The sequence below is a fragment of the Balaenoptera ricei genome, chromosome 1 (genome assembly GCF_028023285.1).
Source record: "Balaenoptera ricei isolate mBalRic1 chromosome 1, mBalRic1.hap2, whole genome shotgun sequence".
In the NCBI taxonomy this organism is placed as follows: domain Eukaryota; kingdom Metazoa; phylum Chordata; class Mammalia; order Artiodactyla; family Balaenopteridae; genus Balaenoptera; species Balaenoptera ricei.
This window is the reverse complement of record NC_082639.1, coordinates 167,010,227-167,038,001: the sequence shown is the minus strand read 5'-3', so window position 1 is coordinate 167,038,001 and position 27,775 is coordinate 167,010,227. Positions and strand designations below refer to the sequence as shown.

General features: G+C 42.1%; 1 protein-coding gene across 7 annotated transcripts in view; it reads left to right on the top strand.

The window, feature by feature from the left end:
• SMYD3 (SET and MYND domain containing 3) overlaps positions 1 to 27,463 on the top strand; it is a 715,741-nt gene extending 688,278 nt beyond the window's left edge. For all 7 annotated transcript variants that reach the window (XM_059905341.1, XM_059905330.1, XM_059905320.1 and 4 more), the window contains 2 exons: positions 9,217 to 9,325; positions 27,161 to 27,463. In XM_059905341.1, coding sequence (XP_059761324.1) covers positions 9,217 to 9,325; positions 27,161 to 27,262 — 211 coding nt within the window. In that variant the 3' untranslated portion in view covers positions 27,263 to 27,463. The remainder of the gene's footprint in view (positions 1 to 9,216; positions 9,326 to 27,160) is intronic.
• Positions 27,464 to 27,775: the final 312 nt, after the last annotated feature.

Genomic DNA, 27,775 nt, shown 5'->3' with positions numbered 1-27,775 from the left:
AGATATTTTTGAAGATATAGAATACTAGACTAGGAATAATTTTTCCTAGGCACATTGAAGGTATCATTCTACTGGCTTCTGGCTTCCACTGTCAGCCTTACTGTGACTCTTTTGAATGTAATCTGTCTCCCATGATTGGCAAGAGGGGAAGCTTCCCTATTAGACCCTTCACCATTGGGTAGACACTGAGCTTGCTCTTCTGCCCCACAAGCTCCAAAAAGCAGATGAAGCCAGAGGTTTCAGCACACCAGTATAGCAGTGGTTTCACAATCCTACTTACTTCTCAAGGGTACCTCTTCATTTATATTTTGGCCTGACAGTTCTTTACTATCTTGCCAGCACATTATTACTTTTAAAAATATTTTATCTAGCATTTTACATTGTTTTCAGTGAGATAATCAATATGGCTATTAAGCTTGCCATATTACCAGAAACAGCATTAAAACAGTTTTCATAAATCTGAACAGGCCCAAATGAATAAATAATTTATGAAAATAAATTTTAAAATTTCTACTCAAGGGCTTCCTTTTGGGAAATAATCTCAGAGTGATATGACCATCTGTGTATTCAGATATTTAGGGGATTTAGAGTACATATCCAGAACTTCAGAGGTGTCTTTTATTGCCCATATAAGTGGACAAATAGACATTATACAGGACAAGTGGAACTTTTCTTTTTTTTTTTTAAAGGGAGAAACTTTTTTAAAATTTATTTTTTATTTTTATTTTTATTTATTTTGTCTGTGCCAGGTCTTAGTTGCTGTGTGCAGGATCTTCGTTGCGGCATGCAGGATCTTTTAGTGGCGGCAGGCGGACTTCTTAGTTGCGGCATGTGGACTCTTAGTTGCGGCATGCGGACTCTTAGTTGCGGCATGCATGTGGGATCTAGTTCCCTGACCAGGGATCAAACCCAGGCCCCCTGCATTGGGAGCGTGGAGTCTTACCCACTGGACCACCAGGGAAATCCCCAAGTGGAACTTTTCTAATGAAAATCTCACTGCCATTTTTTTCCTAAGGACTTAATAACTAAATTATAGTTACAGTATAATTCAGTCATGCTGGCTGGCCTTTCTGAAATATTTCAAAATAGTATTAAATATTCCACACCCTAAAAAAAAAAGTGCTGTAAGATATGAGACAGGCAAAAGCCAGACAAAGGACAGTACTCTCACCATTATGAGTATTAAAAAGGACTATTTGCATACAGTGGAGTACCATCCTGCCTGCCTGGAAGATTCTGACCAGTTCTTTCCACTGTGCTGCATGCAAGGCCAACTGCATGGACAGGCCTATGATGTCTCCCTGCTGTTAGCCAAACTGCCAGTGGGCCAGGCAGCACATGAGCAGGTCTGGAAAGAGCATGAGGAAATTTGTGCACAAATCAGCATTAAATGAAACTAAGCACACCTAAGTTGAAAGTTATAAGTATGGGCAATGTCTTCTCTGTTCATTTTTCTAAAAAGAAAGCTAAAACTCAAACTTTTAGGTTCAAAATTGGACACTTAACCCTATCTGCATCATAAGTCTTTCCTTAAGGAGGCAGCTTCTGGCTACTCAGCCAGTATCTTCTCAATTTCTCCAGACCCCACCAGGCTTCTCTTTGTGTTGCTAAATATTCAACTTGCATTTAAAAAGAAACAGGCAAACATACAGGTGATCCAGGTGGGTCTTTTGGCTTTTGGAATGTAACTATTTTGGTGCTATTAGGCTATCTTTTTACACTTTGCAACAAAATTGAGTGATTTTTTTTTTCCCATTGTTTATCTCAATATGGATGTAAAAGTGCATTGCAACTAATTACCTTACATCCAATATCCCTGGAAACTTAATAATACTAGTTTGGGTTTATATGTGGTTGACAGTCCCAAATGTTCTCCCATATCTTTTCTTACCATCAGGTTAATTGTGATGTGAAGTGGTCACTCTGCTAACTGCTTGGAAGAACCAGGTCTTAAATCCAAATCTCCTCTAACTCCCTCATTCTAATTTATCTACCATAAAACCTCTGCTCCAGAGGCTGAATTACATGAGCATTTAAAATAAACTAAAAGCTCTCTTGTACTTATTATCTGATTTAGAGATTCTTTCGAACAATGGATCATATACAAATAATTCTAAATTGTCAAACTTCTTTCTGAGAGTAAGAAAGCTCTGCCTTGTGAGTGAAGGACCTATTTGGGGGAAATTAAGAGAAGCAGAAATGCATTCTTTGTGTAAGGAAATGATCCTGCTTACTCATTTTATGGCATAAAATAAACCCAAGAAAAATCTCATTGCATTGAGACAAAGTCTCAGTGTAACACTGTAAAATCCCATTGTAATGTGTGGTGGGATTGTAAGAGCACTATGAATTTATTTTCCTATACTCAGGTGGCAGGAGGTGGGGTGTGTGTGGCAGAGCCATCTTTCTCAATGCTGTGGGGCTGACAGCACATGTCACAGATGGAGCAAGAGGTGAGGGTTCAATCTAGGCTGGAAGCCAGGACCTTTTTCTTTTGGAAACAAGTGAGAATTCATGGCCCTGATCCTCCTGTCACCAACAGAACCAAGCTGTAGAGGTAATGGAGAAGTAAGGATTCATCACCCCACTCTCCAGACTAACTGTGTGAATTAATAAAGAAATGGTAAGAAATAGTTCTCCTTGTTCTGAAGTTCCCAGTATAGTCTGTCTTTTTTTCTTTGGTTTTGTTTCCCAATGTTAGGATCATTTTTTTTTTAACTAACAACAACAAAAATGTATCATATTACAAATAAAGCTACCCTACCACAAAGGCATAAATAACTTCCATACAGCAGCTGGTTTAACTCAAACAGACCCTAAGGAACATCCTATGACTCTATCTGCCTTTTCATGCTTCCTTGTCTCAGTTACCCATGGTGTTTGACAATGAGTTTCTACACTTGATTTAAGACCTAGAGCAAAGCTTCTTAATGCTGAGTGTGAGCTGCTGTTACATCTGCTGTACTTCTAGCTATCAAGTAGTGTCGATCTGATGTCTCGACAGTGTGGAAGGCCACTGTATGCCACTCATTGTGTGTATCATTTCATTTCTATATAAGACTTAGAATTAAGTAAAATTCCAAAATCTTCTGAAACTTGGGGCAGTTATCTACCAGAGTCCATAACTTCTGAAGGTGAAAAAGTAAAACCCAGTGTCCTGCTTTTTTAATTATGAAAAATTTCAAACATACACAAAAATAGAATATAATGAACCTTCATATATCTATTATCCAGTTTCAATAATTATCAAGATTTTGCAACACTTATTTTATCTCTCACCTTACTTCCCCCTCTTTTCCCCTTATTTGAATTATTTTATTCTTTTTGCAGTTCTTAGCTTTCATTACTTTTGAAAATTCTCAGCCATTATGGCTTTAGATATTGCTTCTGCCATTCTCTCCCATCTCTCATTTGAGATTCCAGTTTACCTATACGAGACCTGTGTTCCTCTTTATTTTCCATTTCCTCATCTCTCTTTGTTTTGCAACTGATATATTCTTTTTTTTTTTTTTTTTTTTTTTTTTTTTGCAACTGATATATTCTTTTGACCTGCCTTCCAGTTCTCTAATTCTTTCCTTGGCTGTGACAAGTCTGATGTTAAACTATTGAGATCTTAATTTCAGTTTTCTATTTTTCAGTTCTAGAATTTTCATTATGTTTTATGTAATTTCATTTTTCTGCTAAAATTCTTTTCTATTATTAAGTTTGCAAACATACTTATTATAATTATTTCTTAATTGATTTATTAGAGCCTCAATATCTGCAAACCTGTAGGTTTGTTTCATTGTCTATGTTTTTCTCTTGGTTTTCAGACAGTTCTTGTCTTTTTGTATGCCTGGTTATAATTTTACTGAATGCAGGACACTGTGTAGAAAAATTAGAGAGATAATTGAGATTCAGGATTATGTTATCTTCCTTCAGAGAGAATTTACTTTTGCTTTTGGCAGTCAGGGTAGAAACAGATCACCTTACTCCAATCAGGGTTTGAAATGATTCAGTCTTTGTGAGGGCCAGTCTGTTTCTGGCTTACCACTATTCCTGGATTGTAGCCCTTTGGTGGGGGTCACAAATGAAAGTCAGGGATGTTTACTAGCGCTCCTTTTCATCTTTGCTAAGCCCTGAACTCCAAATTCTGTGTCTCCATATCCTTGAGACTGCCAAAACTTCTGCTCAGCTGTTTAGCCTATCTGCCTCTACTTTCAAATCAGCAAAGGGAAAAGCAGCAACAAATGTAAGGATCACCTACTTGAGCTTCTGTTCTTTCTGCCATTTTGACACATCCAGACCCCTGTCCCTCTGTGGTTCTTTGACACCTTCAAACAGATTTTTATAAATATTTTGTCTAACGTTTCTTGTTCTTAGCACAGAGTTTGGTCTGAAACAGGGTAACCCACCATTGCTGGAAGGAGAAATTATGCTGAAGAAATTTAAATCAAAACTCAGTCATTACATCATTTTACCCATGCATACTTCAGTTTGTATCTCTGAAAAATGTGGACATTTTCTTACCCACAATGCCATTTCATGTTCACATTTCCTAGATTGAATCAGAAATGTCTTTTTACAGTTATTTTACGATGCAAAAGGTCTACAAATTACATTTGACTGTTGTATCTCTTAAGTCTCTTTTAATCTAGAGTGTTCTCCTCCCCTGCCATCTTTTTCTTTTCATGCCATTGACCTGTTGAAGATCCTGGGTGAAGGTCCTGTAGGATTTCCCATATCTCGAATTTAGCTGGTTGCTTTTATTTGTTCCTCTATCCCTTGTTTTTCCTATGAAATGGAATTTAACTTTATGGGCTTGATTAAATTCAGTTTCTTTGTTTCTGTTTTTGTTTTTTGGCAAGGATCCTTTATAGGTGGTGTAAAATCCTTCTTATTGCATCATATCAGATAGCATGTAATGTCTGGCTGTCCCACTTTAGTGATGCTAAGGCTGATCAGTGAGTTCATATGGTAACAACCTAATTTATTCATTTAAAAATTTTCCATCATTCTTTGATCTACTGATTTCATCTAGTGATACTTTTTTCGTGGATTCTTCAAGAGTTGCAAAATGCTGATTTTTCTAATTCCATCATTAGAATTAGATTTCACATTAATCAGCTAAAATTCACATCAGCTAAAATTCATACATTATAGCTATTTGGTTACTCTAAAATACAGTTTATACAGTCAAGTTAAGCTCTTGTTTTAAATTCAGCGATGTATTTTATATCAGTTCTAAAAAATAATCCTAACAATAAATGGTTTTTCCTGTCATATAAATGTCAAAACTGCTACCTGTAATGAATCAATGTGATTGGTAATTGCATCATGTGGAAAAACCTCAGCAAGACCAACAACATAGGTCCTGCCAGCATAGGTCCTGCCATGTTTTTCTCTACCCCCTTTTAACTTGAGACGTGCCAGTTCCCTGACCCTCAGCCTCCTTGTAGAATATGGCAGCAAGATCTTGGTGCTTATGGGTCTGAATTAAACTAGCAGGTGTGCTGCTCCTTTTCTCTGCTTGTTTAAACACCTTCTTCCTATACACTTACTCACCACAGAAACACCAAGGGCACTTTTTCCATTCTAGGCCCAGCATCCTGGACCATGTGATTGCTAGCACTGTACCCATGAAAAGAAAATTTACAACAACACCCAAACAAGTAGAATGCCTTGCTGAATGATTTTGTTATTGCATAGTTTGCTTGTGTTTTTTGTGGCAGCATTTCAATTTCTGAATCTTGGAGTCAGCTCTGACTGCCAGACCCCAGCAAGTCTCCAAGTCCCGTTGAATCAGCTGTAGGACATTTTTTGCATCAGATCCTTCTTTTCTGTTCTCATTACCACATCCTGACTCAGGTCTCTCTGCCTCTAGAGTCTCTTTTCCAATCTATCCTGTTTCCTATTCTGATGAAACACCCTCAGCCCCCTCTGTAGTGCCCAGCTGCCTGCAAGCAAAGTCTAAACCTCCTAGCTTGGCGTGGATGCCGCTGCACAGCCTGGCCTCAGGTGCACCTCCTCTCCCGCTCTTCTTCGCTGCCGCTCAGATCATGCATTCACTGGCCCTTTGTCTCCAGCCTCCTGTACCATTGCCAGAGCTACCCGCCCTTCCCATGCTCCACATGCTGTCCTAGCAGCCCATCCCCTCCACCAGTCTGAACCAGCTCAAGCTCTGCTGCTCCAAGGAATCTCCCTGATCACCGCGGTCTCCACTGCTTCTGGAGCACCCATTGTCTGTGCCGTGGTCTGGCAGCTCTCACAGTCCTCTCTGTATCATAACTCAGTTTGCTTCATATCTGCAGTTAGACTGTATACTAAGCAAGGGCAGGGACTGACCGTGGGCTTCTTGCATCCTTTGTGCACTGGGCACAGTACCTGGCCTCTCCTAGCTACTACACCTTCCCCTCACCTTCCCACTCAAACTCCTGTTTTAGTCCTCGCAGTCCTCAGGCATCCCTGATTCCTTCTCTGGTTCAGCCTCTCAGCCTGGCCTTGATTCCTGACAGTCCTGTGATTGAAGACCTCTTGCAGGCCTCCTCTCATCACTGTCACACACGGTAAAGTTGATGAAAGCCCATGCCCTGGGTAGAGAACTTCTCCCAGCAGGAGTGAGCATCACCAGTTTTCCTTGGGGTGCTATTCCAGCAAGTAATCATGATGCTTATTCCATATGTCAGCTGGGAGGCCTCCAGAAACAACCCAGGCACACACTCAGCACCCCTGCCAGAGCTGTTAGGCTGCTCTGTAAATATTTATGTGGAAGTCCCCCTCCCAGACACTTCCTCATCCTCTCCTGATTAAACTCCACTTCATTTTTTAATATCTTTAAGCAACCAGAGCAAGTACCTTTCATGGAGTAATTATGCACCACTTTCTCTGCCACCATAGAACCAAAGATTTTCTTTCCTTCTGCTAACTGATGTGACAGACATCCACTTAATGGAATGATTATTAGTATGAAATTACATTTTGGCCTTTAAATTTAATTATGCCACATTCACAGCAATAAAATAAAGTTCCAAATGCAGGTGTGCTTTTCAAGGAAAGTGTCCAAGGCAATTAAGTACAGGGCAGTGGCGTCCTATATTTAAGCCTTTTGTCTGGGGCTCTTAAAATCTTTTCCACACAAGTAGATAATGATGTTCATTTTGTAAGGGGGAGAGGTGATGTGACTGATCTCTTGGCATGCTCAGAAGACGATGGGAAATCCAGGACCCAGGTTTCCCCCCTTCCCTCCCTTTTCAGTTGTTTAAAAGAAGCATGGCCGACCTTCTATTAATTTAAATACCTCTCTCTGAGGTACTGCTTTCCACTTCTTTGAGAGCCTGAATGAAAAAGGTTTCTATATCACATTTCATGTGGGGAAGAGTTGGGGTTCAGGGAGAGGGGATGGTTTGAAGATAATACACTAATCAGAGAACATACATGTCTCTCCTGATAAAGCTCCCTCATCTTTATTACACAGTAGAGCCTAAATGTGGGTTCCATGACTAGTTCATAAATGAAGAGCAGAACAGTGCTTGGCACATGGTAAGCCCCGTATAAGTCACGACTCAGGGTTATCTTTTGGAGGCCTACAGGCAGGCACCTATGTTCTCTGGACGGGGAGCATCTGGAATGCACCCTCGCTCGTGCCATCCAACAGTTTGGATGCGTTTCCGTTTTCCCCACCGAGACAAACCTTCTCAGATCCTGGGGAGCCAGATTAAGTCCTCTTTCCCTCTTCCAGGAAACCTTCCCTGGTCCAACCCATCATCATAACTCTCCTTTTTCATAACTCCTGTATCATTTTCTCAGTTCCACACTCTTGAACTGAGCATTGCCATCTACTAGTTAATGTAGGCTTCATCGGGACACTAAATCATGCTCTATTCTGTGATATTTTTCAACTGTGGTATGAATGTTTGCCTTGTGTCTCATGGGATTATTGGGCCTTGAGGAAAAAGATCATATATCTACAGTATAGTATGTCCCCCGGCCCCAGGATCGATCTTGCACGTACAGCAGGAGCTCAGGAGACTCTCAGGCTAGAGGATGTGGGGGGCAGAAGAGGCCAAACTGTACACACTTTGTTGAATCTAACATAATACATTCTTGTTGAATCGAGTTGAAATAACACTGGGTCTGAAACATAGCCCTGGGTTTTCGTTCTTCGGTCCACTGCAACACCCTGTTCTATTCTGTTGTGTATGAAAGAGGTCAAGTATGTACAGAGTTCCTACATGCAACACGGCAGCAAACACAGATGGGGTGTCTGAATCCAAAGAGTCCAGTGATATATATATGGAATCTAAAAAAAAAAAATGGTTCTGATGAACCTAGGGGCAGGAATAAAGATGCAGACGTAGAGAATGGACTTGAGGACACGGGGAGGGGGAAGGGTAAGCTGGGACGAAGTGGGAGAGTGGCATGGACATATATATACACTACCAAATGTAAAACAGAAAGCTAGTGGGAAGCAGCTGCATAGCACAGGGAGATCAGCTAAGTGCTTTGTGACCATCTAGAGGGGTGGGATAGGGAGGGTGGGTGGGAGACGCAAAAGGGAGGGGATATGGGGATATATGTATAGGCATAGCTGATTCAATTTGTTATACAGCAGAAACTAACACAACATCGTAAAGCAATTATACTCCAATAAAGATGTTAAAAACAAAAACAAACAAAGAAACAGAGTCCAGTGATGACAGAATAAATACACAGGGCCTGTAAGGAAGGTGCACTGTGGTGAACGATGGTCTCTGCACTGAGACTCGGGGGGCTTTGCGGTTAAAAGGAGTGTGTGGGCATTTCTAGATGGCGAGTCCTGAAAGCTTTCATTCATTTACTTAACAATTATATACTGAGAGGCCAGCTTCTGGTCCAAGGCTATCCTGGGTGTTGGAGCTTCATGGGGGAGGTTGGAGGATAAGATTAGCACCTGGTCCCTACACCCCCTGCCAAATATAAACGCAGAGGTCCAGATTGTCTTCCTTCATTGTTTATTAGAGAGGTATTCCAGTCCTGTCATTTTTTTGCAATGCCCAGTGCAAAAGGCATTCTGGGGAACAGGAGACCAATAGTGTGCTTCTTCCCTCAGTATCATGTTCTCCCGGCGGCAAAGCTGATTCTTCTCAGCGGCTCACTGGCATTCACAGCCAGCGTTTGCTCCCACTTTCATAGTCTCCTGACTATGCTGACTGCACCAGTGAGAGCTACTGACACTGTTTGCCATTTGTTTTCTTCCAGGATTTTTTTCCCAGGAAACCATCCTGTCAGAGGCGTGCAGGTAATGAAAGTTGGCAAATTGCAGTTACATCAAGGCATGTTTCCCCAAGCGATGAAGAATCTGAGGCTGGTGAGTGTGCCAAGATCGCATGTAGTTCTGCCTGGAATACTTTTTCCTGGTTGTTGCTAGGCCTCTTCCTTGTGATTCCTAGCGACTCTACACACGTGTGTGCATGCACATGTGCAAGCACACATATGGACACACACGCGTATTTGTACACAAACACGTACCCATAAATGTTAAAAACCAGCTTCAAAAAAAAAATGATTTGTGATGTTTGCCGATTCCTTTGGTATAAACATGCCCACCATTGCTGATTTTAAACTACCAATGTCGAATCAACCAGTTCACAAAAATCAGTAAAATTTAACAATCAACTCCTACTAACTGGTGCAAACTGGCCTCAGACACCACTGCGCCTGTGCCCTTCTCCACCGTGGACAGGCCACCCTTCTCCATGCCTTCCCACCCACAGAACAGAATCCACATTCCCAGCCCCCTGACCACCTGTCTGCAGACCACCTTTGCAGCCTCCTCACCTCCAGCCTCCCCCCACCCACCTACACACACACACACACACACACACACACACACACACACACACACACACACAGCTGGTGTACACTGAGCCGCTCACCGTTGCCCAGGCATGGTCCTTTCAAAGCTGTCTCCTTTGCCTTATATGCCCTCCCCCGACCCCAGCCCCTGGGCCTGGCAGAACTCTACTGACCCTTTAAGGCCCAGCTGGAATATTGTGTCCTCCCTGCCCCCCTACAACTCCGCTCACTCTGCCGGCTGAGCACTCATCACAGGGCAGCAGGAATACCTGCTGCCCCGCCCCCCAGGAGGCTGTGAGGTCTGGGACTTAGGAAGTACTCACTGCTGGAGGAAGGAGGAGGAAGAAGGGAGGAAGGGAGCGAGGCCGAGAGGTCAATACAGTGCTAGCAGTAAGTGCGGAGAAACTAAGTGGGAGAACTGGGTCCGCATTGGAATGCAGTGTTAAAGAGTGACGCCTGTCCTCACCCTCTCAGTGAGTCTCCTCTGCCACTAGGGCCCAGGGCTCTCTGCTGTCTTGGCCTTTCCACCCTGGCAGAGCTCCCCCTCACCCAAACCGTGGCTTCCAAAGGCAGAGCTCATGTGCTTATCTGGTCCAGGCACTGGTGGCGGGTATGGAGAGCTGGTGTGTGGGGTTTCATGGGCAGCACCTGGCACTTTCCCGGGTCCTCTGGGCCACGATGCCCTTGTCCGCAGAAGGGTGGAGAGACCCGGGCCTTGAATCAGGATCTCTCAGGAAGTGTCTAGGGGCTGGCTGATCCACATTTAGATGAGAAAAATAACAAATGCCTACGGGATTCTTAAAAGTGAGATTCCCCAATGCTGGTTTTTGTTGAATGCTAGCCCTGTTGCCTTTTCCTGATCTCTAACTGAAATCAGCCCATGGTCAACAGGAAGAACCCTAGGATTCCTGAAGGTGTTCAGCTCTTCCTGTTCTCTTTGCCTTGTCTGACATCTTTACCAGACTGATGGAAGGACACTGGAAGCCTCCTGCAGTCTCAGGAGAACTTTCCTTTTCTGGTCTGGCTAATGGTTGTCAGCCAGTCAAATCAGTTGGGCAGAAAAGAAAAGACTCATTGAGGGTCTACTATGTGAATGTTCTGACAGAAAAACAACGTGGAGGAAATTTCCCAAGTATATGATGGACCCAACCCAGGGTCACCTCCAAGTAGGTATTTTATAAGTGATCAGATTAGTCCTTGATGTTTTATGGGACTAGAAAGTATTAATACTGCTCAAACGTACATGACTGATCTGGCCCTCATGACAGATGACAGCCATCTGAGGCCAGTGGGCCAGGCATTTTCGTATCCATTTGAAAACTGAAGGAGCTAAGGCTTGGAGTCACACTGAACCAGAGCCAGGTCCAGTCTGTTCGATTTAATCTAACATGTGTTGATTAAATGCTTCTATGAATCTGAATAAGGCCCAGTGTTGTCCTCACAGTTTAGTGGAGGAAACAGAGACGTGAACAAGTCATTAGATCCAGACTGGAATCCAAGGCTCTAGACTGGCCCAGCAAATAACTGAGACTCTCTAGTAACACTCAGTATAGAAATCCCTTCAGATCCCGCTGAGGTCCTGGTGCCAACTCCGAGGAGGATGTGAAGGAGAAATGTGAGGGGATTTGGATCTTTTCTGCTCTTCACGTGAGGCTTTATCATTGCCATCACATGCAGGACTCTTGGTGGAGACATCTCATACCCTCAGCTGCAAAGACAAGCATGAACGAACCCACACTGACGTCTAGATACAGATTTACGGGATATTTGTGGGCCAGGCGGATCACCAGCCCTTCTTATGACACTCTTATTGCCCTTTTATACCCTTCGTGCCCTGTTCCATTCTGTCTTCCTCACATCCTTCTTGTGAGCTTGCCTCATTTCCTCCAGAAGCCTCCCTTGGTGATTGTTTTAGCATCTTCTGCTCCTGGTACCAAAGATAAGCCCACATATGGACCCTGACAGCTGCCAAATGAAAGACCTCGGAGCAGCATCAGAACGTCTGTCGTGAGGCCTGGGGTTAGTCTTGGCCTTACCCAAACTTCCTGCTTGGCTCTGGAAAAGACACGGAGTCTCCTGGGTTCTGATTATCGACCAGAAAGCAGATGTTCACCCCGGCAGTGTCACGTAGTAGGAAGACACTCGGATTCAGAGTTCAGGTTCCGGTCCCGTCATTTACTACTTTTATGACTTGAAGCAAGTCTCAATCCCTCTGAATATAATTTTCTTATTTTAAAGATGAGGATCATACCTACCCCATAGAGTTATTTTAGAAGTAGATAAGGTAGTGTGTAAGGGTGTGTTTGGCTGAGTCCCAAGTGTTTTGAGAGTATAAAGGATTATTATTGTGTAGGAACCCTTGTTCTGATCACTCCCTCACTACCCAGTCCCTTTAGCACTTGCATTTGGAGCTTGGGGTTATACAGTGTTTCCCCTGTTGAACAATTATATTATAGAACTGCTCCCCAGCAGTTCACATGGGTGTGTTCCATTTCCTGGAGGTGAGTGGGAATTCCACAGGATACCTTTTGTATCTCCTGGGGCTACCAAACCTAGACACATGCCCTGAACACAGCAAGTTCTATCAAGTACCTACTTGAATGAATGGATTTTTTTTAATGAGGAGAGGTCTTTAAAAGCACCACCCTGGCCCTGTTCTTTTAGCTAATATGTATATGTACTATGTATGTGGCTAGTGGACCAGATCTTCTCAGGACATATGCTGACCATTTACTAGCAGGGTAAGGTTCTGCTCACCCAATTCCAATGCGTGGCAGGGGTTTTCCCACTTCAACAAGCAATTCTGACACAGCTGGGTGTCCTACAGTTCAGCTCAATTCTGACACCATTTACCTGGAGATGGCATCAGATCCCACTGCCCCACGAGATTGCCTTCCACACTTCAGATGCCAGTCACAAGCCCAAGTCGTCACATATGCTTCAGACTGACTGGCTATAGCTTAGAGGTTCCAAGGATGCCACCATGGTTTTGATTAATTTGCTAAAGCAGCTCACAGGATTCCAAGAAACATTTTTACTTACTAGATCACCCGTTTATTATAAAAGGCTATAAATCAGGAGCAGCCAGATGGAAGAGATGCATATAGGGCATCTCTCCGAGTTCACCACTTTCCACGAATCTCCATGTTTTCACCAACCTAGAAGCTTTCAAACTCTGTCCTTGTGGGTTTTTATGAAGGCTTCACTACAGAGGCATGACTGGTTAAATCACTGGCCATTGGTGATTGATTCAACCTCCAGTTCCTCTTCCCTGAAAGTTCCAACCCTCTAATCATATGGTTGGTTATCCTGGCAACCAGCCCCCATCCTTAGGTGCTTCTAAAAGTCACCGTATTAAAATAATAAAGACACCTTGATCATTTTCATCACTTAGGAAATTCCAAGGGCTTTAGGAACTCAGTGCCAGAAATAGGGATGAAGACCAAGTATATATTTCTTATTATACATCACAGTATCACACAGAGGGACAGCCTGCACACCTCCGTCTTTTTGCAAGTTCATAGCACCTGTGAGTCTAGAAGCAGGGCAGTTTCATTCTGCAGAAAGCCTCTCCTCCTGCGCTTTCTCAGGGCTCAGGTAACCCAGAGAGGGGCAAGGGAAGATATATTCTTGCCTTTTTAAACTGATGTTCTCTTTAGACTGGCACCCCCAGACATTCTTTCTTAGAAACTCTGGAAATAACAGGATGAAAGACAGAGTTTGAATAAGGGTTTCAAAGGCTGAGTTTGGAACAAAAATGAGAAAAGCTTCAGAAACAAAAATTAGTTACAGATTCAATTAGGCCCAGCCTCCTCCAGGAAAGGAATCCTCTTAGCCCAGCTCTGATTTGGTTTAGGCTCCCATCTCCCCTGGGCTCAGCTGAAATTCTTGTGATTGCTGCCACAGGACAGTCCTGGGGTCCCTTCACAGTACCTCCCTCTTGCTTTCTCCTGTCTCTAATCTATTTTCATTTCTTTCCATTTATTTCTTAGAAGAATTTTGTTAGCCACTAATTTGACTTCTTGGCCCTCAGGGGCAACCATTCTCATCTGGCCTGTCTTGTCAGTGAGCCTGCTTCTTTTCTGTGAGCTCTGCACGCTGCCAGCTCCCTCACCCTGGGCTAGACTAGCTGCTTTGTTAGTAGTGCCTTGTTAACTGAAGTCAGGCTGGAAAAAGTCAAACTTCTTCCCCCTCAATAGCCATTTTTTACTTAGATGTAAATTTCTTATATTACACTGTAATGTTTTTTCTCATCTCATATTTCATTATGTTGAAGCATTGTACACTTCTTTGAGGATCTTTTTAGCTTTTTCTGCACCTGAATAGGGAGCTCAGGCCCAGTCCCCAACATAGCTCCTCTCATACCCATGTGGTTATTAGCTATTCCAGCTCATCCAGGGAAAGCTCCAAGCACATGCTGGTCTCTCTCTACTCCAGCCTGCACCCCGATTTCAAGTCCCTCTAAATGGATGATTTAGAGCCTGCAAGTCTATTGCTCCCGTTTCTTAATCTGCTACAATGATTTTTAACCTCTTTGGTCATGCTCTTATTTAGGAATTGTGTGAGGACCACTGACTCACCAGAGAAAAAGAACATACACACATTTTTTTTTAAATTGGGGTATAGTTGCTTTACAATGTTGTGTTTCTGCTGTACAACGAAGAGAATCAGCTATATGTATACATATATCCCCTCCCTCCCCCCCCATCCCACCCATCTAGGTCACCCCAGAGCACTGAGCTGAGCTCCCTGTGCTATACAGCAGGTTCCCACCAGCTATCTGTTTTACACATGGCAGTGCACATACGTCAATCCCAATCTCCCAATTCATCCCACCTCCCTGCCCCCCACCCTGTATCCACACTGCACAACATTTTTTTTAATATTTGGTGGGGAAGGGGGTTTTAGGGACCACCTGAAGCCTCTCCATGGACTTTCTATAGGCCCGCAGTCTCAAGGTTAAAAAGCTCTCTTCTAAATGAATAACATCACCTTAACATGTGGACAGATGGGAGGGAGAGGGGGAGGACAAGAGGGCATGCAGAGGTGATGTGCCATAATCATCAGTAGTGCCTTCAAAGGACTGTTTGGCAGTCCCTGGCTCTGATATTTATGACTGTCCCCTACTGACTTAAAATAGAGAATATCAGTTTCAAGAGTATGTTTCTGAACCAAAAAATGAGAAGATAACTAAGAGAATAATCATAAAACGAAAGCATAGTGATTAAGTCACATTACAGGAAACAAGCAGAAATTTACCTACCAGAAAGTGTAAGCCCAGCAGTGACAAGGAACCAAGTGAGGAACCTGGACTTGTACTTCCACCTGGCAGTAACATGGTGTCATCTGCCATACTCCTGCTGGAGCAATATTGGAGAGAGCCAGCTAAAACAGAAAGTTTACATAAAATTCAGAATCTCAACATAATACTCAAAATGTCCAGGTTTCAACTGAAAATCACTCACCATACCAAGAACAAGGAAGAGCTCAATCTTCATGGAAAAAAAGACAATCGACAGATTGCAACTCCAAGATAACAGATTTTAGAATTATCTGACAAAGATTTTAAAGCCAATCATAAATGTGCTCAAACAAGCAATTACAAACATCCTCAAAACAAATGAAAAAATAGAACACCTCAGCAAAGAAATAGAAGATAGAAGAAGCAAACAGAAATTAAAGAACTGATAAATACAATTACCAAAATATACAGACTGGAGCTTAACAACAGAATGGAAAGGATAGAGGAATGAGTTAATAATGAACTTGAAGATAGAACAATATAAGCTGTCCAATCTAAAAAACAGAGATAAAATGACTAAAAAAGGTAAAATTGAACAGAGCTTCAGGGACCCATGGTACCTATAACAAAAGATCTAACAGTGGAGTCCCAGAAAGAGAAGAGAAAGAGGGCAGAGTGGAAAAAGTACTTGAAGAAATAATAGTGAAAGCATTCAAACTGAAAAAAAGTAAAATTGTCTCTCTTCATAGATGTAGGAAACCCTAAAGATACCACAAAAGAAATTGTTCCAACTAAGAAATTCAGCAAAGTGGGAGGATGTAAAATTAACAACATGCAAAACTCAGTTGTGTTTCTATACACTGACAGGGAATGATCCCAAAAGGAAATTGAGAAAACAGTTCCACGTAGCATCTTACAGAATAAAATAATTAGTAATTAACTTAATCAAGGAGGTAAAAGACTTATACACTGAAGACTATAAAACATTGCTGAAAAAAATTAAAGATGACATAAACAGAATAATATTCCATGTTCATGACTGAAAGATTTAATATCATTAAGATGTCAATACAACCTAAAGCAATCTATAGATTCAATGCAATCTCTGTCAAAATCCCACTGACATTTTTTTTTTAGAATTGGAAAAATCCATCCTAAAATCCATATGAAACTTCAAGACCCCAATAGCATAACAATATTGAAAAAGAAAAAAAAAAGTTGGAGGACTCACACTTTCTGATTTCAAATTTTGCTACAAAACTACAGTAATCGAAACAACATGGTACTGGCATAAAGACAGCCATATAGGCCAATGAAATAGAATAGAGAGCCAGAAATAAACTCTCAGATATATGTCAAATAATTTTTGACAAGGTTGCCAAGACCACCCAGTGAGGAAAGGACAGTCCATTCAATAAACGGTGTTGGGAAAACTGGATATCCACATGCAAAAAATAAAGTTGGACACTTACCTAACACTATATTTTAAAAAATTAATGCATGGATTAAAGACCTAATATAAGAGCTAAAACTATAAAACTCTTAGAAGAAAACAGAAGAAAAGCTTCATGAGACTGGATTTGGCAATGATTTTTTTTGGATGTGCCACCAAAGGCACAGGCAACAAAGAAAAAATAGACAAATTGAACTTCATCAAAATTTTAAATGTTTGTGCATCAAAGGATGCAATCAACAGTGTAAAAAGGCAACCCACAGAATGGAACAAAATATTTGCAAATCACATATCTGATAAGTGAATAATATCCAGAATATAGAGAGAATGCCTAAACTTCAATAATAATACCAAAACAGCCCAATTCAGAGATTCGCAAAGGACCCAAATAGACGTTTCTCCAAAGAAGATATACAAATAGCCAAAAATCACATAAAAAGAGGCTTAACATCACCAATCATTAGGGAAATGCAAACCACAACCACAATGAGATACTACTCACCTGCTAAGATGGCTATTATTAAGGAAAAAAAAACAGAAAACAACATGTATTGGTATGGATGTGGAGAAACTGGAACCCTTATGCATTACTGGCAGGAATGCAAAATGGGGCAGCCACTGTGGAAAAATAGTATAGCACTTCCTCAAGAATATGAAACATAGAATTACTATTTGATCCAGCAATTCCACTTCTGGGTATATACACAAAAGGATTGAAAGCAAGGACTTGAACAGATATTTGTACACCAATGTTCATAGCAAGCATTATTAACAATAGCTAAAAGGTGGAAACAACCTAAATGTCCATGGACAGATGAACAGATAAAATGTGGAATATACAGACAATGAAATATTATTCAGCCTTAAAAATGAAACCACATGGATGAACCTTGAAGACATTATGTGAAAAAAGCCAGTCACAAAAGGACAAATATTGTATGATTCCACTTATGTGAGGTATATAGAGTAGTCAAAAACATAGAGACAGAAAGTAAAATAGTGATAACCAGGGGCTGGAGAGAGAAGGGAATGGAGAATTATTGTTTAGTGGGTACACAGTTTCAGTTTGGGATAACACAGAAGTTCTGGAAATGGATAGTGGTAGCGGTTGCACAACAATGTGAATGTAATTAATGCCACCGAACATAAAAAAACTGTACCTGGGGATTCAAGAAGGTAAGTGATTGTGAAAATGACTATACTGCCCAAGGCAATGTACAGATTCAATACAATCCCTATCCAGTTACCAATGGCGTTTTTTACAGAACTAGAACAAAAAATCTTAAAATTTGTATGGAGACACAAAAAACCCCGAATAGCCAAAGCAATCTTGAGGGGAAAAAACAGAGCTGGAGGAGTCAAGACAGTATGGTACTGGCACAAAAACAGAAATATAGATCAATGGAACATGATAGAAAGCCCAGAGATAAACCCACGCACCTATGGTCAACTAATCTATGACAAAGGAGGCAAGGATATACAATGGAGAAAAGAGAGTCTCTTCAATAAGTGGTGCTGGGAAAACTGGACAGCTACATGTAAAAGAATGAAATTAGAACACTCCCTAACACCATACACAAAAATAAACTCAAAATGGATTAGAGACCTAAATGTAAGACTGGACACTATAAAACTCTTAGAGGAAAACATAGGAAGAACACTCTTTGACATAAATCACAGCAAGATCTTTTGTGACCCACCTCCTAGAGAAATGGAAATAAAAACAAAAATAAACAAATGGGACCTAATGACACTTAAAAGCTTTTGCACAGCAAAGGAAACTATAAACAAGACGAAAAGACACCCCTCAGAATGGGAGAAAATATTTGCAAATGAATCAATGGACAAAGGATTAATCTCCAAAATATATAAACAGCTCATGCAGCTCAATATTAGCAAAACAAACAACCCAATAAAAAAATAGGCAGAAGACCTAAACAGACATTTCTCCAAAGAAGACATACAGATGGCCAAAAAGCACATGAAAAGCTGCTCAACATCACTAATTATTAGACAAATGCAAATCAAAACTACAATGAGTTATCACCTCACACCGGTTAGAATGGACATCATCAGAAAATCTACAAACAACAAATGCTGGAGAGGGTGTGGAGAAAAGGGAACCCTCTTGCACTGTTGGTGGGAATGTAAATTGATACAGCCACTATGGAGAACAGTATGGAGGTTCCTTAAAAAACCGAAAATAGAATTACCATGTGACCCAGCAATCCCACTACTGGGCATATACCCTGAGAAAACCATAATTCAAAAAGGCACATGCACCCCAGTGTTCATTGCAGCACTGTTTACAATAGCCAGGTCATGGAAGCAACCTAAATGCCCATCGACAGACGAATGGAATAAGAAGATGTGGTACATATATATAGTGGAATATTACTCAGCCATAAAAGGGAACGAAATTGGGTCATATGTAGAGACGTGGATAGACCTAGAGACTGTCATAAAGAGTGAAGTAAGTCAGAAAGAGAAAAACATCATATATTAATGCATATATGTGGAATCTAGAAAAATGGTACAGATGAACCGGTTTGCAAGGCAGAAATAGAGACACAGATGTAGAGAACAAACGTATGGACACCAAGGGGGGAAAGCCGTGGGGTGGGGGGTGGTGGTGGGATAAATTGGGAGATTGGGATTGACATGTATACACTGATGTGTATAAAATTGATGACTAATAAGAACCTGCTGTATAAAAATAAATAAATTTTTTAAAAAACCTACAAGAACTTAAAAAAAAAAACAAAGTGAATCCAAATAAGAAAAATCCAAAGAAATGCACATCAAGACTCATCCTAGACAAACTTCTGAAAACTAAAGACAACAAAAATATCTTAAAAGCAGCAAGAGAGGGGCTTCCCTGGTGGCGCAGTGGTTAAGAATCCGCCTGCCAATGCAGGAGACACAGGTTCGAGCCCTGGTCCAGGAAGATCCCAAATGCTGCGGAGCAACTAAGCCTGTGCGCCACAACTACTGAGCCCGTGTGCCGCAACTACTGAAGCCCACGCGCCTAGAACCCATGCTCCACAACAAGAGAAGCCACCACAATGAGAAGCCCCCGCACCGCAAGAGTAGCCCCCACTCGCCACAACCAGAGAAAAGCCCGCACGCAGCAACAAAGACCCAACACAGCAAAAAATGTAAAAAATTAAAAAAAAAAAAAACGCAGCAAGAGAAAAATGACATCTTGCTTATAGGAGAAAAACAATTTGAGTTACAGTGGCTTTCTCATTAAAAACCATGAAGGCCAGGGACTTCCCTGGTGGTCCAGTGGTTAAGACTCTGTGCTCCCAATGCACGGGGCCTGGGTTCGATCCCTCGTCAGGGAATTAGATCCCGCGTGCCACAACAAAGATCCGGCATGCCGCAACTAAAAACAGATCCTGCATGCTGCAATGAAGATCCCGCACGCAGTACTGAAGATCCCGCGTGCTGCAACTAAGACCCGGTACAGCCAAATAAATAAATAAATAAATATTAACAAACAAAGAAACATGGAGGCCAGATGAAAGTGGCACATTTTTCAAGCACTGAGAGAAAAGAACTGTTGAGCCAAAAACCTATACTCGGCAAAATAGCCTTCAAGAGTCAAGGGAAAATCAAAACATTCTCAGATGAAGGAAAAGTAAGAGAATTTGTCACCAGCAGACCTATTCTAAAAGGATTGCTGAAGGAATTCTCTGAACAGAAAGTAAATAATAAAGGCAGGAATCTTTGAACATCAGGAAGAAAGAACATGGTAAGCAAAAGTAAGGGTAAATAAAATAGACTTTCATTCTCCTCTTGAGTTTTTGAGATAAGCTTTGACAGTTGAAACAAAATTTATAACACTGTCTTCTGTGGTTCTAAATGTATATAGTGGAAATATTTAGGTCAATTATATTTGACAATTATATGTCTATGTCTATATATATATACATATATATACACACACACACACAAACAAGTACACTCAAAAACATTACAGAATTCTAAAAAAAGCAGTAATCCACCGGAAATGCAAGAAAAAGAAAATAGAAGCAAAAAAGAAAAAACCAGAATAAACAGAAAATTTTTTTAAATGGCAAACTTAAAACCCTAATATATGAATAACCCCATTAATTATGCAAGTGATCTATGTAAAAAATATAAATTGTCTAAAATATACTAATTAAATGACAGAGATTATTAGAATGGATTTTTTTTAATGACCCAACTATATGCTGTCTATAGGAAACTCGCTTTAAATATAGTGATATAGGCACGTTGAAAGTAAAATGATGGAAAAAGATACATCATGAAAACACAGTTCATCAAAAGAAAGCTGGAGTGGCTATATTAATATCAGATAAAGTAGATTTTAGAGCAAAGAAAATGTTGCTAAAGACAGAGAAGGACATTATATAATGGGAAAAAAAGGTCAGTTTACCACGAATACATAGCAATTCTAAATGTGTATGCACCAAACAACCCAGTTGCAAAATGTGGGAAACAAAAACTGATAGAACTAAAAGAAGAAATAGACAATAGACTTATGGATACGAGTATAGCCGGGGACATCAACACTCCCTGTCAACTACTGACAGAACAACTAGACAGAAAACCAGCAAGGATATAGAAGAATTCAACAACACCATCAACCAACAGGATCAAATTGACATTTATAAAACTCCACCCAGCAGTAGCAGAATACACTTCTTTTCAAGTACCCACAAACTGTATACCAAGAAGGACCATATTCTGGGCCATAAAACAAGTCTCAATAAATGTAAAAGGATTCCTGTCATACAAAGTAAATTCTCTGACCCCAGTGGAGTTAAATTAGAAATCAATAACACATTTTGAAATGAAACCAAACCTGCACCTCCTAGCTCTGTGTCTGGGACTTGGTTTGTCCATAGAATTTATCTAGTCCAATCTCCTCATTATTCAAGTGAGGAAACCGGAGCTCAGGGAGGAGACATGATGTCTTCAGGGTCTCTCAAGTGCTCAATAAATATGCATTGGATCGATTGATTAGTTAAACATAACAACACAACAGCAACTCTTTCTGGAATAGCTACTCCCACTGGAAGGCACAGACCTGAGCTCACCACATCTGTAACCCCTTCTGGGGTCTCTCCTCTGGACCCCCCAGCACCTTACATCTCCCTTTATCACACACTGTCCTGCTAGAACCCTGATTTCTGGCTGTGCCAGAGCTCCTCCCAGGGCAAGGACGAGTCTTATTCATGACAGCTGCTTAGCCGATATTTAGTGTATGAATGGATAGATCTTTTCTTTAAGGAATCTTGCCTCCCAGGAGGACAGGTCCTTCCAGTGGATTCTGTACAAGGTGTAGAGCACAGTGGAGTCAGCAGGGGTGCTGTGAGCTCAGGAAGGTCATCCAAGGCTTTGGGATTTCCTGCTGCCCCTTGTGAAGGGCTGTGGTGGCTCTGGAGCTGCTTGAGGGGTTGTAGGTCTGTCTTCTTACATGTCCTGCTTTGGATGCCCCAGCGCAGGCCCACCACCTCCCACCCCTCTACTCTGCTTTCATCCTGAGGTGGGCAGAGTGAGAAAACTTGCCTGCATTTTCCCCTCTTGTGATCTGATTCCAGAGGTTTTTATCATGCATACATTTCTTTTCCCTCTGATTTATATCCATATTTAAATCCTGCTTGGGGAAGTCATTACTGGATTCCCTCAGGCTTTTGGTAGAGAGTATATGAGATCCTTGATAAGCTTAATATATTTTTATTAAAAATTAATAAGAAAGCTATATTGTTTGCAACTTTAAATCATAATTTAATTCATTTTATTTAATATATGACCCACAATTCTACAATTACTTAAAAAAAAAAAAAAAAAAAAGCTGGGATGAGATTGAAATCAGTTCTGGGGACCCGATCTTTCAAAGACCCTATCTTTACTCCTGAGTGAGCCATGCCTGTCGTGTGGCAGACAATCTGTGCTTCCATTTCTCGTGTGACATTTAGAGTCAGTACATGGGGGGCAGCAACGCCCCCTTGAAGGCTTCAAATAGGTCCTCTGTGGAAGATTACAGGCAGGCTCTTTTTAAATGCTACCATTAAAAAAATAAAATTTAATGGAAAGAGATAAGCTTTTCCCAGCACAGGCTGGCTCTGATTTTATATTTCCTTAATCTGTTGTACATATTGCTGCAGGAAATTAAATAAAAATTGTCCTCTCTGACATGTGCATGTGTGGCAGTTGGGAGGGGCTGAGAGAAGGGAGACACAGACCTACAGCAAACAATTGTCCTGGTTTGTCAGAGATTTACTGTAACTTTGTTTTGGGGGGAAAAAAAGACCTCCTCATCTTCTTGCTGGGCTGAGGGGCTGTGGCCACCATGCAGAGGCAGCCTGTGCTGACAGCTACATAGGGCTCCCTTCCTACACCGCTGAGAACTGCTGCCCCAGCTCACCTGTGGGCCCAGGTGATGTCCAAGACAAGGACCAGACGTCCCGCCGGACCAAGTCTGAGTTGTGCCTTCCCGTCCTGTATACTCAACCTGCTGTATTACTCTCTCTCACACACACACACACACACACACACACACACACACTCTCTCTCACACACACATACACACACACACACACACACACACACACACACAGGGAACATAGTTATCGCCATATTTTGCACATTACTAAATCCTATTTCTTTCTCTCCTTTTCTCTTCTACCCCACCCATCACTCAGAGAAAATTACAGTGTTTACTTGTTAATCCTATTTATACTTGGTTTTACCTTCTAGACAAATTATATGGATTTTTTCCAGTCTCTTCAATGTGGTCCTCTGCTCCCAGCTATGCCCATTTCCTCTCTGCTTCTAGCCACCCCTGTGGATAGGATCCTCTAATCTTAGTATCTCAAATCCTACACATACACACCCAGGGGTTGCCCCTGCCCCACTTTTGCTACCGGTGCTGCATCCACCACCGAATACGAGAACGTAGGTCACAACCAGCAGCATCTTGACTAGGAAGACCTCATGGCTCCTCAGGGTGTCCCCGAAGCCACATCTCAGAGACCCTCCAGGCCCTCTCCTTGGTCACTGAAGACTGTTTGTGGGTGGAGGCTGCACTGTGCAGTCATGGAATGAACACTGGGTTCACCCTGGGCTCCCTCTCAGGCCAGACATGAGGACATTGCACCGGATGGTCTTTATGGCCCTCCCGCAAGGAAGCAGGCTGGGAGGTATGGAAGTGAGGCCTGGGGAAGGCCAGGTGGCTTCCCTTCCTGGCTGTGGCTCTGCAGTTCGTGAAGGGCTGCAGGGCCAGAAGCCTCCTTCTGACGCTCAGGCACCTGCCGTGCTGTGGGATGAGCAGGAATGAACAGGAAGACTCCAGATCAGCTACAATTAACTAACTTTGTCTCTTGAGGAGTAGGCCTTATTCTTAAAGCTGGAAGGGAGAAGAAAGTGAAACGTATGACTGGAAGAAAGGCAGCGAGGAAGGAAGCTGGAGCTACAATACATTTGAAAACATGCAGATCGACCTTACCCTTCAGAGTGGTATGAAGATGACTGTCATGTAGCCTCTGAGTCAAGTCCCTGAGAAGCACAGAACGTTCTCCAGATGAGGAACCTGGAGAAATAAAACAGGAGGACACAGAGAAGCTGGTCTGGGAGTTCTCCTGAGAAACGAGGCCAGGCCCTCACCCAGCAGAGAGCGGTGAGGGGCCGGGAGGGCGAGAGCCCTCACAGGTCAGGCAGGCCTTTCTCCGGCAGACCTGTCCATGGGGCTGGGAGGAGCGTTATTTCTCTTTCTGCAAAGAGCTTTTCAGGTGGTGCTCCTGGCCCATTCACCCTCCTGTGTCAGATCACAAGTACAGCTGGTCCTCTGTCGAGTGGAAGGGAAGAGAACATCTAAGCAGCTTTCGAGTGAGAGAATTTCCCATGAAGGGCTCAAAGCACCTCTTCAGTCTCTTTTTACAATCGCACTCTCATGCAGGCCCCTGCCTGGGACCTTGAGATGTCTAGAACAACAGAGGACCGGGGGGAGTGGGGCGGGAGGGAGACAGGAGACATTTGTTCCCTGAATGGCATCAAACATTTGTTGTTGATCTACTCCCAACTCCTCCCCTCCATCTCGAACACCCCTCACCCTGCCCCACTGCACCTCGGGATTTGCTTGCAGACGCTCTGCACCCACAGGGCAGACCCACTCAGGTTACTAAGAACCAAATCCTCACGGCGCTGACTCATCACAGCCCCCTTCTGGGTTTCCAGCTGGGATGTCACAGGTGATGGGCCAGTGCGGGATTACAGCCAGCTCCATGGGCAGAGCTCTTTTCCAGGCTGGGACACCAGAACCTGAATGGTGGGCCTTTCCCTTTTTTCTCTCTCTCGGCAGCTAAATCTAGACCCCGTCTGTCTGCCTGTTTCCCTTTATCCCAGCTAAAGGGAACATTTTTAAAGAGGCCAAAAAGCCAGGAACACAGGCCAAAAGCACTCCTAGTCCTGAACACCCAGTAGAATGAAGGGGTGCTCCGCAGCTCTAAAGTCTCTATGGTTTTAAAGAGGTTCATACCCAAGAATCCCACCTCCAGAGATTTATCTTAAGCAAATATTCAGCAAAGGCAAAAAAGTCCTATGCTAGAAGAGCTACATCATAACAAAAAACTGGTAGTGATCTAAATTTCTAAGAGTAGAATTGTAAGATGAATGGATAAAGAAGATGTGGCACATATATACAATGGAATATTACTCAGCCATAAAAAGAAATGAAATTGAGTTATTTGTAGTGAGGTGGATGGACCTAGAGTCTGTCATACAGAGTGAAGTAAGTCAGAAAGAGAAAAAGAAATACCGTATGCTAACACATATATATGGAATCTAAGAAAAAAAAAAAAGGTCATGAGGAACCTAGGGGCAAGATGGGAATAAAGACACAGACCTACTAGAGAATGGACTTGAGGATACGGGGAGGGGGAATGGTAAGCTGGGACGAAGTGAGAGAGTGTCATGGACATATATACACTACCAAACGTAAAATAGATAGCTAGTGGGAAGCAGCGCATAGCACAGGGAGATCAGCTCGGTGCTTTGTGACCACCTAGAGGGGTGGGATGGGGAGGGTGGGAGGGAGGGAGACGCAAGAAGGAAGAGATATAGGAACATATGTATATGTATAACTGATTCACTTTGTTATAAACAGAAACACACCATTGTAAAGCAATTATACTCCAATAAAGATGTTAAAAAAAAAATTGTACACAGCCATTAAAACGGTAATTATGTTGGCTATAAGTCACCACTGAATAATAAATAGTTGTTATTATTTGGTGAGAGCTTACTGTATCAGTTGTTCTCAACCCTCAGGGCACATTAGAATCTCCTGAGCCCAGGCCTCACCCCCAGAGAATAGGCTTCAGTTGACCATGTGTGGGGTTTGGACGCTGGTACCTTTGAAAGCCCCCAGTTGATACTACTGTGCAGCCAAGGCTGGGAGCATGGTACTGCGAGGCAGGTGCTTTTCTGGGTGCTTAACAGCCCCAAAGTCTCTTTACCTATCTCTCGAGGCACATTCATATTGAAGACAATGGGTCTGGTGCCCCCACCCCGTTGGGGAGCCCCCAATTTGGGCAGTGCAGGATGATACTGTTTATCTCTAATTTATTGCAAAAATATTTTTGAGGATAGTCTGGCTATTTATTGCTTGATAACAAACCATCCCAAAACTTAGAGTAAAATAACCACCCTTTTATTATGCTCACAGATGATTTGAATCAGGAATTCAAACGGATCACAAGAGGAATGGCTTGCCTCTTTTCCATAATGCCTCTTTTCCACAGTGTCAGCTGGGAAGACTGGAATCTGGCTATCTTCTGGCTGATGGCTGAAATCATCTGGAGACTTATTTATGCACATTTCTGGTGTCTAGGCTAGGATGACTTTAAAGATGGACTCAGCTAGGACTATCAACCAGAGCATCTCCACTTGGCTTCCCCATGTGGCTTGGGCTTCCTCACAGCACGGAAGCTCATGGTTCCAGGAGCAGACGTACTAGTGAACAAGGCAAAGGCTGCATGGCCTTTCTGACCTAGCTTTGGAAATCAGTAGCATTAATTCCATCACACGCTATTACTGAAGTAGTCACAAACCCATCCAGATTTCAGAAATATCTTGGAGGTGGAATTGGCAAGATTTAGTGAAGATTGAACATGGGGAGTGAAGGCAGGGACTGTCAAAATGCCAATGTTATAATGTCATATGACATGAAAAGAATACAAAAATTATATGTATACATTATATGTATCACAGTGCTTATAGATGAGAATTAAATGCAGCATGCAAAAATGAAAATTGTATTTTAAGGTGATAGCAGCATAGTAGCTCATCTTTAATATTACTTAATCGTTTTAGTAACTCTTCTTAAACCTCTTTACCTACACCAAACCTAAGCTCTAATAATCCCTGAAGATTGTTGTTGGACACCAGGCCCAGCATGACTCAAGTAGTAAGTCTGCTTTCCAAGCACCACATTACAAAGTCACCCTTGTCACTTCCCTGCTCGTGTAGAGAACAACCGCGCTGCTCACACTGCAGACCCTGGGCTTCTTCGGGCTCCTGGTGTCACGGGAAACGACGAGGAGCAGGCAGGGACCTGCCTAATCTGGGGTTCTAATCCGTCTTCTTTCTTTTCCCTTTAGGCTTTTGATATTATGAGAGTGACACATGGCAGGGAGCACAGCCTGATTGAAGATTTGATTCTGCTCTTAGAAGAATGTGATGCCAACATCAGAGCACCCTGAGGGAACCCCCATAGAGGGAGAGACAGCTTATACCTTTACTGAATGCCTTATTGAGGTCACACACTGTATTTTGTTTGTTGTGTGAACCTCCCCTATTGGGAATGCTGTTCTGTATTTACTTTGGTAAATAAAGTCAGACATATGGTTTGCACACCACATGAATCTTTAGTTGTAGAGAAGCACGATTATAATAAATATAAAAAACTTGTTTGAAAAATGCCATCTGGTAATTGTTTTCTTTGCTTACTCACTGGTAATGTTTAAGATCGCAGCATTAAAGACAGAAAATCCTATTAAAAGTGTAACAGAATAAGTTGTAACTTTCTCCTTAGATATACGGAGGGATAGTTGGATAAAAATCAATGTTTTCATATTTGCTTCCAAGCAAAAACTTACTTAATGTCCATTTTGGCAAGAAGCAGGATTTTCAGATGTTGTCTTCACTGCTTGCAGTAAACGATATGTGTGTCCATTATTCACTTCCAGATACATCATCTCCAACACAAGAAGTTT